Source organism: Castor canadensis, chromosome 2, assembly GCF_047511655.1.
Source record: "Castor canadensis chromosome 2, mCasCan1.hap1v2, whole genome shotgun sequence".
Lineage (NCBI taxonomy): Eukaryota > Metazoa > Chordata > Mammalia > Rodentia > Castoridae > Castor > Castor canadensis.
The window spans coordinates 16,465,850-16,486,006 of record NC_133387.1 but is presented as its reverse complement, the minus strand read 5'-3'; the positions used below and the strand labels follow the sequence as shown (position 1 = coordinate 16,486,006).

Genomic DNA, 20,157 nt, shown 5'->3' with positions numbered 1-20,157 from the left:
AAACAAATCTGTCTTTTATGACTTATCTAACAGTTTAACAATTGGAAAATTTGGAGTAACAGGAGAAAACAGTGTTGGCAGGAGGCAGAGAGGATGAAATACTTACAGAGGGCAGAAAGTGCCTCTTTCACCCTCTTAAGGGCTCTTCCAGACTAACGACTCATTTCTACAGTACTATCAATGATACTTACCATTCCATAAAACTGACTGAAATTTTGGTATTTAAAAACTACTCTTTGAAAAATAAAAGCCAGGTGTGGTGGTACATACTTATAATCTCATCTACTTGGGAGGTAAAGTAGGAGGATCATGGTTCAAGGCCAGCCCAGGCAAAAGTGCAAGACCCAATGTAACAATGGAAGCAGAAAGGGCTGGGGGTGTGGTTCAAGTTGTAGAGTACTTGCCTAGCAAGCACAATACCCTGAGTTCAAACCCTAGTATCACCAAAACAAACAAACAAACAAAACAGAAGGTCATGTGATCATATAGGAATGCAGTAACAATTCTGATATGCTCCCAAGTCTGTGCTATGCCAACCCCTTACTCAGGACTCAGTAGTCAATATTTGTCTGAACTCTAGTTGACAGGCAATGTTGCCACATTCAGTTGCTAGCTAACACAGCGCACATTCCACATCAGAATTTTCTCATGCACTTTGTGTGTTCATGAATACAGCAGGTCTTTAGTAGGTTCTTTCTCCCTCTCCCTTTCCCTTCCATGAGTACCTGCACCATGCTGTTCCCAGCAGTGACAGTGGCCCTCCGCCACATGCGCCTCCTGGTGGGCACCTCACTGAACAGCTGGGCCAGTTTGCGCTCCATCTCTGCTGGAAACACTTCGTTCTGGAGCTGCTTCTCCATGACGCCCAAAAGGACTGTGTTCAACAGGAAACACACAGCACCCAAGCAAGTCAGCAGGGGAGAGAAAGGCAGTGTTGTGTCATGTGTGCGAGTACATGTGTGTGAGAAATTCACGAGATTACTATAAAATGCCAGTTTCTAGAGAGGAGACATTAAAATGAGGAAAACTAGAGTGACTGATGGCAGTGAGGGAGAACCAGGGAAGTGGCACTCTGGAGTTTTATCTCCAGTTCCAGGCTCTAAGTTTTTCACAGCCTGGAGGCCAGAAACCCCAGGAACTCAGCACTGTGTGAGCTGTGAGCAAACTATGTCTGCACTTCTTTAAAAGCTTCTGGAAAGAGCCTGGGTTCCTATCTTGTCTTAAGATTTGGACTCACACACTAACTTGAGGAAAGGGTGTCTGCCTGTCCTTTGTTATCTTCACTAGACAAGATTATCTAAACAGACAGTCAGCTCATCAGCATGGTCAGGGAAGCAACAGTGCTTTTCAGCCAGAACTGGTTTCAATCATCTTTGACATACAACCACAGATAAGTCACTTAACCATCTTGAAAACCAGAAAACAGGGGCCATGTAAAGAAGTGAACCATTACAAGGGATGTTGTATGTTATTCAGAATCTTCCAGGTTGGGGACCCCATAAATGGTGACTGCTGACACTTGACATGCTTTTTTCCGGTGACTAGTTACTGTGCCACCTGCACACTAAGCACCCATGAGTACGGAGCTATCTGGAGCAGTTAGAAAGCATTTCTCTGCAATGCCCATGCTCCAAGTATCTGACCCAATTCCACAAGCTATCTACTCACCCCTATAATACCCAGCAAATAACACTTTTAGGAGAACAGATTCTTGCTTCTTTACTTCACCCATCCTGGATGGGAGACTATTATTCCAGTTAGACTCTGCCCGGGACTTGAAGTATGAATTTTAAAGGAGGCCAATCCTTTTTGTGCCATAGCTCAGTAGGACACATTCCCACAATCCAATTTGAATCCCTTTCTCATTCATTCTTTGCCAAGAATTTAAAGAACATTTTGCCCTGAATTTAGGAGACAGGAAGGGCATATCATTCTCAATATGCCTGCACAGACTTCTTATTCTTACAGCTCCCAAAACATTACATAAGTTAAACATACCTGTTCTGACCCAAGAGGACTTCAGTAACTGAGATAAGTTGAGCTGTGGGTACTGGAAGGCTACGAAAAGGAGAGTCAGAGAAGGAGAAAAATCTGTAAGAAACACGTTTGCACCAGCCAAAAAAGGCAAGCATTCAAGGAAGCACTGGGTAAGTCACAATATATATCCTTCTCACACTATTGCACTCTACAGACAGGAGGACAAAAAAATGCCAGATTGATGCAAAGACAGACAGAAAGCAGTTTCTAAGCACACTTGTCTCCTGGAAGGGAGGGGGATAAAAAGGAAAGGAAGGTCCTTCTCACCCCAACAGGGACACTGCTTCCCAGAGAGACCACCCACAAGCCTCCTGAAGATGTCATTGTTCCAGAACAAAGTGTTTGCACGTGGTGCTCTGCAGAGGCCTGGGCTTGTGGAGCAATGAATGACTCAGGGAAGTGACCACATGTCCTGGCTTGCCTGGGACAGTCTCAGCATACCCCTATACAGTGTCAGTCCTAAGTATACTTTATGTAACTCAAAGTTTCTACATGTAAATAATAGCTTTATTCCTGTCTATTTTTACATTTCACTGGCTATTCCTTTTAATTTGATTAACGATACTCCGAGAAACATGAAGAATCATTAGGACATTGTGTGCTCCATTATGAAAAAGAATGTGATATTTTTTTGCCTGATTTCAACTCTGGATTCTACTATTTATTGAAGTACACATTCCCCTCCTTCTTCCCAATTGTCTCTTTAGCAGTAAGCATCTAACTTTCTTCCCACTCTTTACTCTGACAGCTACAGATCTCTTGACATTCCTATAGTTTTGCCTTTTCTAAAATTGCCATATTTTAAACAATACCAATGACTCAAAAGAGAATGATGGGAAGTAGGATGTAACTCAGTGATACAGAACTTGCCTAGTGTGTACAAGGCCCTGGGTTGGATCCCCGGCACCACAAAAAAAAGGGGGAAGTAGAGATAAGAAAGCAAAGCCACAGCACACCAGGAGAGCTTTGGAGGCCCTTCCAAGCTAGAATATGAGAAGTTCCAATTTTATCTGATTTATACTCTGGAGTTCTGCCAAATATCTCCTTTGGAAAAAGAGGTCCTAGTGAAACTACTCTGTATGATACAATAAAGGTAGATATGCGTCATTACAGATTTGTTCAAACCCATAGAACAGATAACACCAAGAGTGAGCCCTGATGTAAACACTGGACTCTGGGTGTCAAGAGGCCCACTCTGGAGCAGGACAGTAACGTGGGGTAAGCTGTACATGTGAGAGGGCAAGGGATAGGGGAAATCTCAGTACCCTTGCATCTATTTGCTGTGAACTCAACCCAAACTGCTTTAAATATATAATGTCTCTTTTTAAAATTAAAAGTATTTTGAAAAAAGAGATTCCCCTATCAACAGCACCAGCAGTGGCTTCCCCAGTTCTTCTGCTGAGCCCTCTGTACTCACGCTCTGCGATCTGCAGCACCGGGTACCCCAGGTAGAAGCTGAACTCCACCACGCTCAGGTTCCGGAGCAGCTCGCTCACCTCCGACCCATTCAGAAATCCTTGCGTGCTTCTAACAGCAAAGACAATATTCACTGGGCCCCGCCGAGGAGCTGCCCTCAAAGAACTGACAGTGACATTCAAGATCTGAAAGAAGGAAGTCAGAAGGAGCTTCTAAAGTAAATTGAAATGTTCAGCTAAAAGCTGGACAATGATTCTTCTCTCACAAGTTCTCTCATCATTTTTTTTTTAAAGGAGGCAAAGGGTCTTTTGGGGGTTTTGTCTGTCAATACAGTCTCTCTTGCTATGTAGCCCAGAATGGCCTCAAACTCATGATCCTCCTGCCTCAGCCTCCAAAGTGCTGAGATTACAGGTATGAACCACCACACCCAGTTCAAAAGGCGATAAAAATTTTAAAATAAGAATAAACTGCCTTTCTAACCTGGTTCCCTTTTGCAAGACTTTAAACACTCAGTTTCTTTTTCCCAAATGTTTTTTACATTAAGTGATGAACTAAATATGTGTATTTATACTCCTTCCCCTCCTGCCTTCTGTCCCAAATCCACTGAAATAACAATAGGCTGAATAAAGGGAAATAAACCCACAACAACTCTGAGAATGGAAGATAGCCAGAAATTGTGTCAAATTTCTGGAAAATGCAAAAGGGATAGAATCACATTGAAATAAAGCAGATGTGAGGGAACTGAGTGAGACCTGAGGCACACACAGGCACACACTGAAGCAGAGTGGTAGTCATCGTCCCTAAGAGGGCCCGGATAGGCCCCATGATAGAGCAGGAATCGGTCTGATTAATTAAAAGACTGAATTCAAAGGTTGATGAGCTGTTGCCTTCCTGATCTTTCCCTTTGAGGCTTGTCACACCCAGGCTAACACGGGCACTACCAGTGTCACATCCCTCAGAGCAGCCCAAAGCTCTGCTCCCTGAGGAAAATGAACTGCTGTCCAAAGGGAATTAACGGTCTCTGTAAGTATGGACCCTAAGCACCACAGTGCACCTCAGGACATGCAATAGACAAAGGAGGAAAGCAAAGTGCAGGAAGAGAGGCTCTTCCATGAGAAACACACTAAGATGTCATCCCCAGAAGGCAGCCTTTCCATCTTGACACGGGAATCCAGGGTCCAGTTCGCCTTCTCTGACCACAGCTGTATGCTGCACAGAGAAAGAAGTCTGCAGCCATACACTCTGCCCTATTCCCAGCACTCAGGTGATCTCTCCTGGCAGAGGTCAGGGCTGACACAGAAACAGCCTCCATGGCTTGAAGGGGTAAGCCAACCAGCTGACGCAATGAACCTGGCTCTTCATCCCTACCAAGCAACCAAGCAACCACCTACCAACCAACAGTCTCCACTTACAGTAAACAAGCAGCTCAACAGCAAAGGACAAAGATCACCATGTGGAAGGATGGATGCAGAGAAAACAAATAATATAGGAAAAGGAAGACAAACTGTAAAAGAGTCTACTACTGTGCTCACAGACTCTGGAGGTGATCCCACATCATCTCACAAAATGCCAAAACCTAATAAGCATGCATTTCAGAAAGAGAGAGCAAAGAATAACGAGGGGAAACTCAAAAGAAATATAAACACCAGCTGTTTGCACACAATACACACAACGCCAGTTCTTTGAGAGAATACCCCAGATCTGAAAATCTTACATGCTTCAAATCTAACACCTTAGGAGGAACATAGCATAGGTACTCAAAATTTTGGGGGTTGGAGCCTCAAATTAGGGAAGCTGAACCAGTAAAGTCTATGTATTTGTTACAAAATCCAAAAAACTCTGCAATTTGCAACAATTCTGGCATTTCAGATTCTGCATGAAAACACCAGTATGTTTAGGCATTCCCCTATTGCATGTTTAGCCTGCTACCATTTCTTCTCAGAACACTCTTGAATTTCTGGCCTATGGTCACCTCTCTTCAGCTCACCATATCCAAGCAACCTGGTCATCACCTACTCTGAAAGCACCAAGGACACTCAGTCCATTAGAGCCATATAGATTCTGTACCACAGGAAGAGACTGATCCTGCCTACGTGAGCTGGGTTTCCTCCTCTGGACAGCATAAGGGTCAAGCACATCTTAATAGGAAACTGTGGAACAATTTCCCTTAAGGACGGAGCATTCTGTTCCACAGCTGGTGACACCATCACCTGCACCGTGAGGTTCTGCGTCCCCGGGTGGAGTTTTCTCACTTCAAAGAGAGCTGTCATCAGGCCTTTCTCGATGCGCTGGGTGAAGTTGCAGAAGCCAGTGTCCACACTCGGAGGCACAAACTGAAGTACTGAAAAGAAGGGCAGTAATTAAAGTCCTGTGAATGAGGTGCTGCTCACAAACTAAGGAGCACAGTCGGGAAAATAGCATCTAAACTGACCAATTCACCTATACCACGGGAGTAAGCACTGAGGGATTATTTGTTTTTTGAGACACTCTTTTAAGATGTATCTTTATTTTTAATTAACACATAGTAACTACACATATTTATGGGGTAGAGTGCGGCACTTTTACATGAGATCAGGGTAACAGGCATGTCCGTCACCTTTCTTTGTGTTGGGAACATTGAAAGACCTCCGTTCTATACAATCATTGTCAACCATCATTATTCTGCAGTGCTACCAAAAAGCAGAGGTCATCCCTCCTATCCAACTACAGGCCAGACCCATTAGCCTTCCTCTCTCCAGCCCCCACCCACCCACACCTTTCCCAGTCTGGAAACCACTGTTCTACTCTTTCCTTCCTCGAGCTCTTCTTTGTACTTTCCACATGTGAGACCATGTCATATTTGGCTTTCTGTTCCTGACTTACTTTACCTAACATCATGTCCTCCAGTTCCATCCATGTTGCTATAAACCAAAGGATTTCATTCTTTACAGCTGAGTAATATTCCACTGTGTGAACATACCACATTTTCATTACCCATTCATTGGACAACGAAAACCTAGGTTCACTACAAATCTTGGCTGCTGTGAACAGAGCTGCAATAAACCTGTGAGTGCAGATGCCTCGTGCTAATTTCAGTTTCTTTGGGTATATTCAGTTATCATGTGACCACTGAGCCAGACAGTAGTAAAACTTCTAGTTTCCATAATGCCTGTACTAAATTACATTCCTATCGACATTATACAATCAGTACTGGGAACTCAACCCACAGCCTTGCACATACAAGGACTCTACTGTTTGAGCCAGGACCCCAGCCTTTTTTGTTTGTATTTTGTTTTTGAGAGGATCTTGCTAACTTGGCCTGAGCTGGTCTTGAACTTGAAATCCACTTGCCACTACCTTCCAAGTAGCTGGAATTACAGGTATGCACCACCATACTGGGCTATAGCTTCTCCCATTCTGTAAGCAGTCTCTTCACCCTGTTGTTACTTTTGCTGTACAGGAAATTTTAGTTTGATGTAACCCCATTTGCTAATTTTTGTTTTTATTGCCTGTGCTTTGAGAATTTATCCAAAAAAATCCTTGCCCAGACAAATGTCCTAAAATGTTTCCCACTATATTCTTGTAGTTACGTGATTTCAGAACTTAGATTTTGGTCTCTGATGCATTTTGAATTGGTTTCTGTACATGGTGAGAGATAGGGTCTAATATCTTTCTTTTGCATACTGATATCCAGTTTTCCCAGCATCACTTAGTGAAGAGACTGTCCTTTCTCTGATGTGTGTTCTTGCTGCCCTTGTCAAATATCAGTGAGTCTATTTCTGGGCTCTCCGCCGTGTCCTGTCTGTCTGCATGTCTGTTTGCATGCAACACCACATTTCAGAATATTGTGAAATCAGGATTACACTGCCTCCAGCTTGGTTCTCTTCCTTCCTCTTTTTCTTTTAGTTGTACTGCTGGGGCAGGGGGTGTTAAACTCAGGACCTCATACTTACACAGCAAGCACTCTACCACTGAGCCGTGCCCCGACCCCAGTTCTTTTGCTTTTAGGGTAGAGTCTCATGTTTTTGCCCAGGAAAGCCTCAAACCATGATTCTGCTTCCTAAGTAGTTGGGATTACAGGAGTGAACAACCACGTCTGGCCCTGATTTTATTCTTTATGCTCAAGATTGCTTTGGCTATTCTGGGCCTTTTGTGGTTCCATACAAATTTTGTGAGTTTTTTCCTATTTCTATGAAGAATGTCATCGGTATTTTGATAAGAATTACACTGCATCTATAAATCACTTTGGGTAATATGGACATTTTAATAACATTAAGTCTTTCAATCCATGAATGTGAGATACAGTTTCCTTTTTGTCTGTCCTCTTCAATTTCTTTCATCAGTGTTTTGTAATTTTTATTGTAGAGATTATTCACTTCCTTGGTTACTTTTCTTCCTTATGGATTTTGTTTTTAAGCTACTATTAATGGAATTGCTTTCTTGATTTCTTTCTCAGCCAGTTTCATTATTGGTCTATTAAAAAGTTACTAATTTGTGTGTGTTGATTTTGTATCCTGCAACCTTACTGAATTTGTTTATTAATTCCAACACGCTTTTGGTAGTGGCTTTGGGTTTTTCTATGTACAAAATCATATTGTCTGCAAACAAGGACACTTTGACTTCCTCCCTTCCTACTCAGAAGCCCTTTGTTCCTTTCTCTTGCCTGAGAGCTCTGGCTAAGACTTCCAGTACTACATTAAGTTAGAGTGGTGAAAGTAGCCATCTCTCTCTTGTTCCTGATCTTAGAGGAGATGATTTTAGCTTTTCCTCATAAAATATGCTAGCTACAGTATCTCATGGATAGCCTTTATTGTGCAGAGGAAAATTACTTTTATACTTAATTGTCAAGGGTTTTTTTTTTTTCAATCCCGATGGGATGGTGAAATTTACCAAATGTCTTTTTTTGCATCTATTGAAATGACCTTGTGGTTTTTGCCCTTCATTCTGTTAGTGTGACATATATTATGTTTATTTACCTATGTTGAACCATCTTCACTTCCTTAGGGTAAATCCTACTTAACCACGGTGTATCATATTTTTATGTGCTCTTGGATTTGATTTGTTAGTACGTTGTTGAGAATTTTTGTATCTATGTTCATCATAAATATTAGTCTGTAGTTTTCCTTTATTGTTGTGTCCATGTCTGGCTTTGGTGTCAGGGTAATCCTGGCTTCATAGATTGTATTCCAAAGAGCTCCTCCCTTTTCAATACTTTGCACTAGTCTGAGAAGAGCTGGCATTAATTCTCCCTTAAAGGTTTTATAAAACACAGCAATGAAGCCATCCAGTCCTGGGCTTTTCTTTGTTGAGAGGGATCTTATTACTGATTCAGTTTCATTGTTGGTTTTTTTGGTTTGTTTCGGTTTTCCACTTACTAGTAGTTCAATTTCTGGTAGGTTGTGTGTCCAGAAACTTATCAATTTCTTCTAGTTTTCCAATTTTTCGGTGTGCAATTGCTCACCAAAATCATCTGTAATGATATTCTATTTTCTGTGGTATCAGTTATAATATTTCCTTCTCATTTTTGATTGTACTGATTTAGGTCTTCTCTGACCCTAGATTAGTTTAGCTGATCGTCTGTGAATTTTGTTGGTTATTTTTGAGATAAGGTCTCACTTCATGCCCTGGCTGGCCTGGACTGCAATTCTCCTATTTGTTCTTCCCTCCATAGCTAGGATGATGGGTTCACCCTATCACACCCAACCATTGGTTGAGATGCGGGGGGTCTCACGAATTTTTTGCCTGGATTTGCCTTGAACTACAATCCTCCAATCTCTGCCTCCCAAGTAGCTAAGATTACAGACTTGGGCCACCGTGCCTGGATGTTTCAAGAAATTTTTAAATTTCCCTTTGATTTCTTCATTGATCATTCAAAAGAATGTTGTTTAATTTTCATATAGTTGTCCCATCTCCAAAGTTGCTCTTGTTGTTCATTGTGGTCAGGGAAGGATAGCATGATTACACTTTTTGAATTTGCTCAGATTAGTTGTGGCATCACACAGATTTATCTTAGAGGATATTCTATGGGCTGATGAGAAGAATGTATAATCCTGCAGCTGTTAAATGAAACATTCTGTAAATGTCTGGTAAGTCTAGTTGGTATAGATGATGTTTCTTTGTTAATTTTGTTGGCAGGGGGGAGGGGGGCTGGGTGATCTGTCCACTGGTGGAGATGGAGTGCCAAAGTCCCCAACTGTTGCTGTATTAGTCTATCTCTCCTTTTAGAGCTAATAAATTTGCTTTACATAATTGGGAACTCCAGCATTTAGTGACTATACATTCACAATTGCTTCTTCTTATTGAAATGCTTCCTTTATAGTCATATAGTGACTTTCTTTGTTCTTTTCAACAGTGTTTTCCACAGTCTATTTGATCTGATCTGAGTATAGCTACTTCTACTCATGTTTAATTTCCATTCACAAGCTGTGTCTTTTTCATCCCTTTACTTTCATGTATGTGTGTCTTCACGATGAAATAAGTATCTGATATGTAGCTTACCACTGGTCTTGTTTTTTTCTTTGTTGTTTTGTTTTATACATTCACCAGCCTATATTTCTAATTGGGAAATTTAATCCCTTTACATTCAAGGTTATCATTGATAAGTAAAGACATATGCTTATCATTTTCTTTGCTCCTTTCTTCCTCTCTTGCTGTTCATCTTTGTGGTTTGATGTTTGATTTCTTCTCCCTTTTGTGTATCTGCTCTACTGAGTTTTGTACCTTCATGTGTTTTCACAGTGGTAATTGTCATCCTTCACTTCTAGAGTAGGATTCCTTTAAATATTTCTTATAGAGACAGTCTAGTGGTTAAAAACTCCCTGAGTTTTTGCTCATCTCAGGATGACTTTACTTCTCCTTCACTTCTGAATGATAGCTTTGTTAGGTGTAGTATTCTTGGTTGTCAAGAGTTTTTTTCTTCCAAAATTTTGACTATCATACCAGTCTCTCAGCTCTATTTAATTTCACTGAGTTCTTTAGGTCCATGATTTATGTTTGATTCTATTTTATGTTAACTAACTTTGTGCTGAATTTCTCATTCATGTCATGGTCTTCTTAATTTAAATGAAACATCTGTCTGTATTTTCCTGCATCTTACTAAGTTTCCTTCAAATCATTACTTTGAATTCTTTTTTAGGCAATTCACTGGCTGCTTTTTCTTTGGTGTCTATTGCTCCAGAGTTATTATGTTCTTTCGGAGGTTTCATGTTACTTTATTTTCTCATCCTTCTTGTACTCCTACATTGATATATTTTTTGTTGTTTGAGGCAGAGTCTTGCTATGTAGCCCAGGCTAGCTTCGAACTTGCAATCCTTCTGTCTCAGCTTCCCCAAGTGCTAGGGTTATAGACATGAGTCACCAAACCCAGCTTCCTACATTGCCTCCACCAATTTTATTGTACAGCTTTCATAATACGACTTTCTCCTGGCACTGTGCCCCAGAGTATCGGTAAGAAAGGCTATGCTGGCTTTGGTTCCAGGTTGGTGCTTTGATGTAGTATTGTGTAGTTTTTCAGCTATAATCAATATTGGCACTGTCTGCAGGTGTCTCAGTGGCTTGGGCTACAGGGGTTATGGGATAGCACCACGAGCTGCGGGGCACATGTCAGTTTCCACAGGTTGCATGGGGCCAGGTCCCTCTGGTGGTCCAGGTGGGTGACGGGGAGACCCCCAGGGTCTGAGGGCCCCATAGGAGCCACAGTGCACTGGCAGGACCACATGGGGCATCTATTAGTATCTACAGGCTGCAAGGGTGACTTCACAGGGTGGCAGCCAACCCATTCGGGGTGGGCTGACAAGCTGCTCACTAGGGTCACAGGTAGGCAGATAGGGCTGCTTGTCTGCTTCTCAGGAACTCAGTGGTCTAAGCTTTGAGAAAAGGTTGCTCAACTGCTTTGTGGGACTGTAGGAGGATGGGCAGAGCTGCTTGGTTGCTTCCTGGGGCCAAGGGTGGGCGGATCACATTATTTCTATGTATCACCTCATGAAATTGTAGGAAAACAACTTCATACCAAATTAATATATAGAATGTGATCGGCACTGTTTAAAATGTAAACATATCTGGGATAACAACCTGAGCATCACAAGATGCAATTGACAAACACTTCAAGTGTATGTAAATTCATCAGAGACAAATTCTTAAGCATTTATGGGTAAAAAGATATGACATCTGGCATTGCCTTAAGACACTCTTACATGTTCAAAAATTTTGTTGGACAGAAACAAAACAAAAATTCTTAAATCTTGATTATTATTTTCTGAACTCAGTGATATGTAAGCTTAGTATGTTATTCCCTCCACTCTTGTATGTGCTGAGGATGCTCGTGATAAAAAGTATAACATGATCTGAGGCATTACGTTACTGTGAGCTTTAAGGGTGTGATGATGTTGTGGTGTGTGGATGTGTGTCTAATGGTTCTTATCTGTCAGAGGTACAGGATGAAATATTTATGAGTGAGATGATAAGGTATCTGAGATTCACAGCAAAATACTGTGAGAGGAAGGGAAGTAGTGGGAATGTAGATGTAACAAGTGTGACTAAGAGGTTAAGATTGTTGAAACAATACAGTAGGCATATGGGAGTTCATTAAACTGCGTGCTTTTGTATATGGTTGAGTTTTTCCATAATTAAAAGTTTTTACAAGTTAAGTAATAGACCCAGGCATGGTGGCACATGCCTATAGTTCCAGTTTTCAGGAAACTGAGTCAGGAGGATCACTTGAGACCAGGAGTTCAAGGACATCCTAACATAGCAAGACCATGTCTCAATTAAATAAAGTAAATTTAGAAAATAACACCCAATATTTTAAAATACAAAAAATAAAATGAAATTGTGCCTATATGTCAAAACAACTATGCTCAGTTGTCTCACCTGTTTGAACTTGGAACCTGGACTCTGGCACAAAGAAAGAAGGTTTCACAGACAGGATTAAAGGAGTTTGGTCACGCACAAGTTTACTATTGATTAGGACATTAATGACTGATATTGCTGTGTAAACAAAAGGCCCGGATGTTACCAGAAACGTGAAGTCAGTGAATAGTTCATAAACCTAAGGAAATAAAAAAAAAAAAAAACAAAAGGTAATTCAAATTTAAAGGAAGTTGTGTTGGATAGAAAAATAATAAAATAAGTTTTAAAATGTTATCTGTTTAAATGAAAAGGAAAATGCTTCCCAGTTCATCAAGATTTTATTTTATCTTTTCCTCTTATAGTCTTTCAATATTCTCAAAAACAGCACAAAACTACAAGAGCAGAAAGAAAAGATTAGTCAATAACATGAAAACTCAAGATGTTTGCTATACTTAAACTGCACAGAAAGGAGTACTGATTTTACTGGGTGTCACCGTCCAAAATAAATATAATGGGAGCCACTTACACCACATTTAAGATTTTTAGCAGCCACATTAAAAACACAGGAATGGGTGAAATTAATCTGAAATACATTTCATTTAATCCAATATATCTGAAACATCATTTCAATCTGCAGTGAATATAAAAAATTATTAATGTGTAGGCTGGGGGTGTAGCTCAGTGGTAGTATGCTCACCCAGCATGCATAATACCCTGGATTCAATTCCCAACACTGCAAAAAACAAAACAAAAAAAAAAAACCCAAAAAATTAGTAAAATAATTTACAATCACTTTTTTACTGCATTTTTGAAATCTGGTGTGTATTTTACACAGACCACACATCTCAGTTCAGATGAGCTCCATTTCAAGTGTGCCATACCCACATGGCTCATGGGTCCAGTTAGGAATGGTGCAGGTCAGCTAAAGTATAGCTTCCTGCCTTCATCTGGGAGAGGGGGTCCCATCACTAGGTCCAGTATAAACACAACGAATCTGCATCTCTATCTCAATGAACATACTGAAAGATGCGTAGGTACTCATTCTTAAAATCTAACTCAAACTCAAATCTGAACCCTTTAAAATTTAAACAAAAGGAAGTACAATTGTTAAGATCATTACCCTGAACTGTGCCTTCTCTTGTCTGAGAGCCCCTTTGTTTCAATTCTCCCCACATATTCCCCCCCCCAGTGGCCTAAACTTGACCCTGTCTGAAATCAGGAAAGGATGAGGAGTGAATCAAGAGAGGGGCAGGACAGAGGAAAAAGAGTGATTCCAGAGTTGTTACCACCTGCCATCAGACTCCTGAGCCACAGGAACTCACCTTCAGCTCCACGACACGGTTGAAGTGGATCCTCAACACTTCTTTGATTGACGTAATGATATACTCCTGCACAGCTCTTCTGGCCAGCACTACAAATTAAAGCCAACCACCAAATGCATTTTAGTGTTGTTAAGAATAATGAAGGTGTCTCACTTCAGGACTTAATGGGCTGTGCCAAAGTGTGTTAGCAGCTTCAAAAACCGTTTTGTAAAATAAGACCAACACTAATCAGAGTAGAAGGATCTACCTGCTGCTAACTATGAAGAGGAACAACAGTGGTGACATGAAGGTGCCAGGCAAACAGTGCACAGCATCACCTCAAAACCCTGAGATCACCCTGCTGAGGGAGATCAGGAAGCAACCGGTGTCACTCAACAGGGAACAAAGAGCTTCCGGTTCCCATATTCATCTGAACAAATACCAGGTTGTCTCCTAGCTACGATGCACCCAATGGGAAAATACAAGGCACTAAAAGCTCTTAGAAGCAACACTTTAAAAGTCCTTAAGATGTTACTCAATAAAACCCTATGACATCTTCCTCTACAAATGGGACTTTACCCTAACTTGTCAAAGCAGCTTGTGGGGAGTGTTTATCACTACCAACAGTGAAAAAAAAAAAAAGATTTTCATAATCCCCATGTACTAAAATTTTATGTAGGAAATATTTCTTAAACCAAAGTTGAGTTACATTTAATTTTTTCATATCTATAAAGTCCCACTTAAAAATCTGTACTATTCCCAGTGTAGGGTAAGCATTTAGTAAGCTCACCCTTCTTTCCCCTACTGTTTTTTCCTTTCTCTTCCATCAACTTCCCATAATGAAGAAGCAGCCTACATTTGATATTATTATTCACTTTTTCATTTCCTGATCATAGTTTTTAAAACTAGAAACAGACTCAGTCTGCATTTTCCATTCTTTAAAAAACAAATGTGTGAGTTACATTTGAGTGTTTTCCCAATGAATCAGTGACCTGGATGTAAAAAGGCAGAGGTGTCACTTCTTTAATTCATGAGACCTCTAGAACAAATCCATAGTCCCTGACCACCTTGCTGGGTCACACCAACAGCCAACTCAGCATGGCCTGCATGGGTCCAAGTGGACCAGATTACCTCGTAGATTTTAAAGGGAAAAACATAATGAATAGGAAGAAAAGGAGGAGGAGTGGGATGAAAGACAACTTATTTAAGGAAGGAAATAAGGAGAGAGTTGAGGGGGGAAAAAGAGAAGAAAGAAGAAAGGGTCTCAAGAGCTAAAACTGGGGAAAGTAGAGGGAGAATCAAAAGTCAGAAACAAAAGAACCCTGAAGAGGAAAGCAGGAAGTATGTACTGAAAGTAGCTCTACACAACTAGAGCTATCACTCAGTTCATCCAAGTGCTACTCTAAATGGTCCACACAGCCCACCACCATAACTGTTATCTTCTCTAGTTAACCTAAGAAAAAATATAAAACTGCAACATTGGGATAAGAGGCCAGGAGTCTTTGGGAAAAAGGAATCATCTAGAAACACATATATCTTACAAACAGTTTTCCAACTATCTATAGCTTCCCCAGAGTCAATGAAAGAGAGGTACATGGCATGCCCCTCACTGGATGTTCAGGTGCCTCCGTACAAACCTCTCATGGACCAACAGCAACTAGAGTGGTCTTACTTTACAACAGAGATACAAAAAAGGAATCATCTCAACCCTCTCTCTGGACTGTCTTGGATAGATTATTACTCAAAAGAAAGAAACCAAGGTCCAATCTAAATGAGGGCTGGAGATGAGCTGATACGGGGTGTCTGGTCAAAGGCATTACTGAAACATAGAGATAGCACCTTCCTCCTCTCCAAATACAGTGTGACAGCATGTTATCTATGCACAGCTCTGCACAATAACCAAAACTGTTAAAGTATACACTTACAATGGTTGAATTTTATTTGAAAAAGCTGTTAAGAAATATAGATACCTTAAAAAGAGCACCAAATGTATTTAAATACATATCATGTATGAAAACTAAATTTATACTGCATACCTTGTATTCTTAGATATACTTCCCAAATGTTTTCTACTTATAGAAAATGTCTAAAATCCATGCTATTACAACTATAATATCATATATATAAATCTCAGAGACAAAGAACCTTTTAGTAACTCTTTTAATAAGCTCCTTTATAAATAACCACTTATAGCTTTGTAACAGTTTTGTGAGAAGGAAAGAGAGCACACTATCTATGGAAAAACTCTCCTCTCTCTCCCCGAATCTGTTCTAATCCTGCCAGTTCATAACTTTGTTCTGACCTCATTTCCTAACACAATTATCTATTCTTCCCATTACCTGGTCTAATTTCTAGCCAAGCTGATTGCCCCCTCTACTTGGAGGACACCTTCCCTCCACCTCCAGGTGACAACATTCAACTCTTACTTTAATGTGAACCTCCAATTTCACATTCTTCCATCCCAAGACCACCCCAAATAGTCACTCTTTGGTAATTCTATTTCCCCCACTCTTATTATAGCTACCAAGAAAACATGATTCACCCCCACTCAGCCAGGCTCTAAGACCACATGTCCCTTGTAGCTTCTAGAGGCACCTGCACATGCCAACAAGTGCTCAATAATTATTTGTCACATGAATAACAAAGGCTCCCTTTGGGGAGGTGTAATACCACGGTGAGAAGTTCTACAGCCTACATCATTCAGCAGGAAGAACTACACTGAGTATATTCCTCTCCTTCCCCTTTCTTACCTCCACCTTTCCCTGTTCTCCCTCCTTGCCCATACCCCTCCATTTCTCCCCCTGCTTCTCTTATCATTTTCTTCCTTTCTTCATTTCTGTCCCCCACCCCACCAAAACTAATACATAGAGCCAGGCTCCTTGTCAACATTTGGTTGGAGGTGAGTATATGTTAATAGTTCATGAGACACCATGCCCATCAAAGTCACTTCTCATGAAGAAAAACGTGGAAACCTGTACAAGCAGACACAGTCACTGGACCTTATCCTTGAGGTGAGTCTACCTGCTACAGACACCTGCAGCATAGAGACCAGCTTGACTGGCTACCAATCCATGCTGCAGGCTGGGGAGAGTATCAAAGTCTGACTAAATTCAGAGGACATTTATTCACTCCATTTTTCTTTCCTCAGGATCCTAGTGACATTTATGGGAATATATGAAAGCAAAAGTAAGAATAGTAAATTAGTAAGAAATTTCTAGAGTTTCCCTTACTCAATTGCTTGAACTAAACAAGAATGTGTTTTATTTCAACCATGTCATCTATGTATACACTGGTTTATGAGTTTCAAAGACAAAGATCCTACCAAAACCTTCTATGGCTCATTTAAATCTTTTATTTGTTCTTATTGCAACTACTAACTAATACACAATATTTTGTGGGTACCCAGGTGCCAGGCACTGATCTAAACATTTTATACACATTAATGCATTTCAATCTTTACAATAACCCAAAGGATCAGGTGTCACTGTTGTCCTTGTTTATCAGTTGAGTGAACAGATTAGGAGACTGGAAAGCCAGCAAGAGGTGGGCAGAGAAGGAAGATCACTACCAAAGAGTTATGGGAGTTCACATGACCACAGTAGCCTATCTCATAAGCACTGCACAGAAGCACCTTAGAAAGACCCCCCCACACACCCAGAGAGATCAGAAGCAGATCTTACCGGTTGTGATCAAATAGGCGTCAGGAACTGTAATATCACACACATATGGCGGCTTGGAGGTGGCCTGTGCTGGAGTTTCAATCGTTGCTTCCAGAGTGGAGGTGGTCACAGGACCAAGGGACGGCACGGGAGGAATTGTACTGCTGCCCTGGGGGCTCTCACTTGCAGGTCCACTATTCAGGGCAGTGTCCACGGAATCACCTGTGGCAGCGGTGGTGTTGGGTGTGCTCAGTTCAGGGGAGGTGTTTGGTGGTAAATCTGTGGGTGTGAATGATGGACCCACAATGATTGGCTCTGTTGGCAGAGGCGAGGGGCTCACCTCAGAAACAAGTGAGGTTACAGATGACAGGTACATGTCGCTGATCAACTCTGTACTGGCGGGAATGACACTGGAGAAAGAGGGTAATACAGATATGTGGTCATCTGTAGCACTGATGGTGCCACTGGAAGGTACTGGAGTTGAAGACAGAAAAGACTCAGTTAAAATGGATGTCAAATGAAGAACAGTTGACAGTGACATGAATTGAGTCCCAGCATTAGATATGTCAAAGGTGGGCTCAGAGATGCAGGACACCACTCTGGTGACCGTGGATTTAAGAGGAATGAGTGAAAACTCAAAAGTGGAGGTAGTTTCAGTGAAAGTTGAGGTAAAATGAGTGTCAGAATCTGTCGGTGAAATTATTGATGTTTCGGCAAACTTGAGAGAATCAGAAGAGAAGCTTGGGAGTGGTGACATTTTAGAATGATGAGGAAGAACAGTGACTGTTTTTAAAGGAAGATCTAAACTTGACCAGAGCTGAGAAAACTCAAGGTTTGTGGAATTAGGAGAAAGTTGAGGTGACTGCAAGTTGACAGAGTTGGGCAAACTAAACGTCTTAACTAAAGTAGAAAAGGACTGAGACGTGAAGGCTGACAGATCACTTGAAATCAGAGACGGAGAAGCAAGAACCTCAGAAGGTGAAGGGGCGGGGCTGCTGAACTCCAGCGGCGGGGTTGAATAAAAGCTGGATGTGAAATCCAAAAGACTTCCAGATTCGTGTTCAAAAAAACTGGTAGGCTCTTGGTTGGAGACAAGTTTAGACTGTGATAAGTAAACCAAACTATAAGAGGTCAGAAGACTTGGGTCAATGGCAGGAAGTGATGGTGTGTTTTTGTTTGCTGTGACAAAGAAAGAGGAGTCAAGGAGGACACTGGAGACAACTGAGGGAAACACAGTGCTCATGCTGGATGGTATCACTTGAGCATCAGTCACAGAGGAGGAGCCAAAAGTAGGCTCGAGTGACACTGGTGTGGAGAGGTGTTCACGGGAAGGGTACACCTGGGTTGTGGGAATGCTGCTTACATCCATGTCGGCAGACATGCCAGGGCTCGCATCTGAGATCCCCACGGATCTGGAAGAAAGGGAGATGACAGGTCTGGAGGGGAAAAGTGTATTAAATTCTTGAGGCTCTTCCTCAAATTCAGAGAGCTCTGCATCCACGCTGCTCCATGGGGAGAGGCTGCTCACTTCTGATGTGGCCATGGACAGGGTCTCAGCCCCATCCCCTGACCCCAGCTCTTTCTCAATGAGGCTGGTAGCCAGAACTTGCTGAGGTGACATCTCAGCACCGGATGTGCACCACGTGTGCGGTCTGAGGGAGGCCACTGGGCTCAAGACAGGAGTATTATCCACATCACTGGAGACCACAGAACTGCCAGGAGATTCTGATGTTTCGCTGGTGTTGCTAGGAAGGAAGGAGTTATATGAAACACCAGCTAATTGGGTAGCAAAGGACAAAAATGCAAGAGGGGTTGAAAACAAAGCCAAATGTGTGCTGCTGAGAGCAGAGGCTGTGCGTGACAGGGTTACAGTATGTGACACAGTTACAGTGGGTTGTATTTCTGGAGAGCTGGTTCCTTCTAGATATTGACTCCAAGCAGTGGTCACATCAGGGTATCTGTCTGTGCTTGTGACCAGGACATCCTCTAGAGGCTGTGAGACCTCTCCCAAGGGGGCAGACGGCTGTTGAGTCATGCCATCGCCTAACAGCTGAGGCAGTGAAGACTTGAAGCTAAAAAGAAGGGTTTCTGTGTCCTCTGTTACTGAAGCCATAATCTCTGGCAAAGTCCTACCTGGTGACTGGCTGTGAGTCTCAGTAGGGTAAAGCACCAGATTCCTATCAGGAGTTGGAATTGTGCCCTCGGAGGTGGAAAAAGCTGACCAGAAAGAGTTGAAATGACTTGGGGACTCAACATATGCCGGTGGTTGTCGCTCTGTGCTTTGCCAGGCTGACGTCACTTCTTCATTCTGCAAAGAAATCGTGGGTAATGATGGAGTGAGCACAGGCTTGAGTGTTTCTTGAGATGGCTCTGGTGGGCTGATCGTGATGCACTGCACTGGTGAAACCATCCGTGAAGAGGTCCAGTGAGCATCTGGTAAAAAGTTATCCATCTCATCGTCATCAATGGCCACTTCATTGCTCATCACGGACCCATAATTTGTCACAAAGATACTGTGATCTGCTGTACTTTGGGTCTGTTGTCTGTAGCTAAAAAAGGTTGTATCAAAAGTAGTGGCAGATGGAGAGGATATGACAAGGAGAGAGCTGCTTGGCTGGGGCCCTGGAGCAGTCTCTGTTAAGGCCACGTGTGCAGCACTGGGCGCTGTGCTCATCTCCAGCAGGAGCTCCATGGAGTGCAAAGAAAGGTTGTGCTGTTCCAGAGAGAGCTCATCTAGCAAGAAAATCAAAGACGGGTTAGTTGCAATGCAATGAAAGCCAGAGTGCTAATGTTTTGTTTCAGGTGTAAAAATGCACTCACTCTATAAACATCCATTCTACGTAAACACCTGCTAACTGGAAGCCAGAGACTGCCAGAACTGTTGTCAAGACAGTATCTCCAAGTAGTCATAAACCTGA

General features: G+C 41.9%; 1 protein-coding gene across 2 annotated transcripts in view; it reads right to left on the bottom strand.

The window, feature by feature from the left end:
- The window catches only part of Kiaa1549 (KIAA1549 ortholog), a 143,534-nt gene that overhangs the window by 69,625 nt on the left and 53,752 nt on the right, over positions 1 to 20,157 (bottom strand). For both annotated transcript variants that reach the window (XM_074062225.1, XM_074062226.1), the window contains exons 2-8: positions 17,261 to 19,972; positions 13,602 to 13,690; positions 12,301 to 12,478; positions 5,664 to 5,794; positions 3,455 to 3,638; positions 1,999 to 2,058; positions 726 to 874 (exon numbers count right to left, since the gene is read on the bottom strand). In XM_074062225.1, coding sequence (XP_073918326.1) covers positions 726 to 874; positions 1,999 to 2,058; positions 3,455 to 3,638; positions 5,664 to 5,794; positions 12,301 to 12,478; positions 13,602 to 13,690; positions 17,261 to 19,972 — 3,503 coding nt within the window. The remainder of the gene's footprint in view (positions 1 to 725; positions 875 to 1,998; positions 2,059 to 3,454; positions 3,639 to 5,663; positions 5,795 to 12,300; positions 12,479 to 13,601; positions 13,691 to 17,260; positions 19,973 to 20,157) is intronic.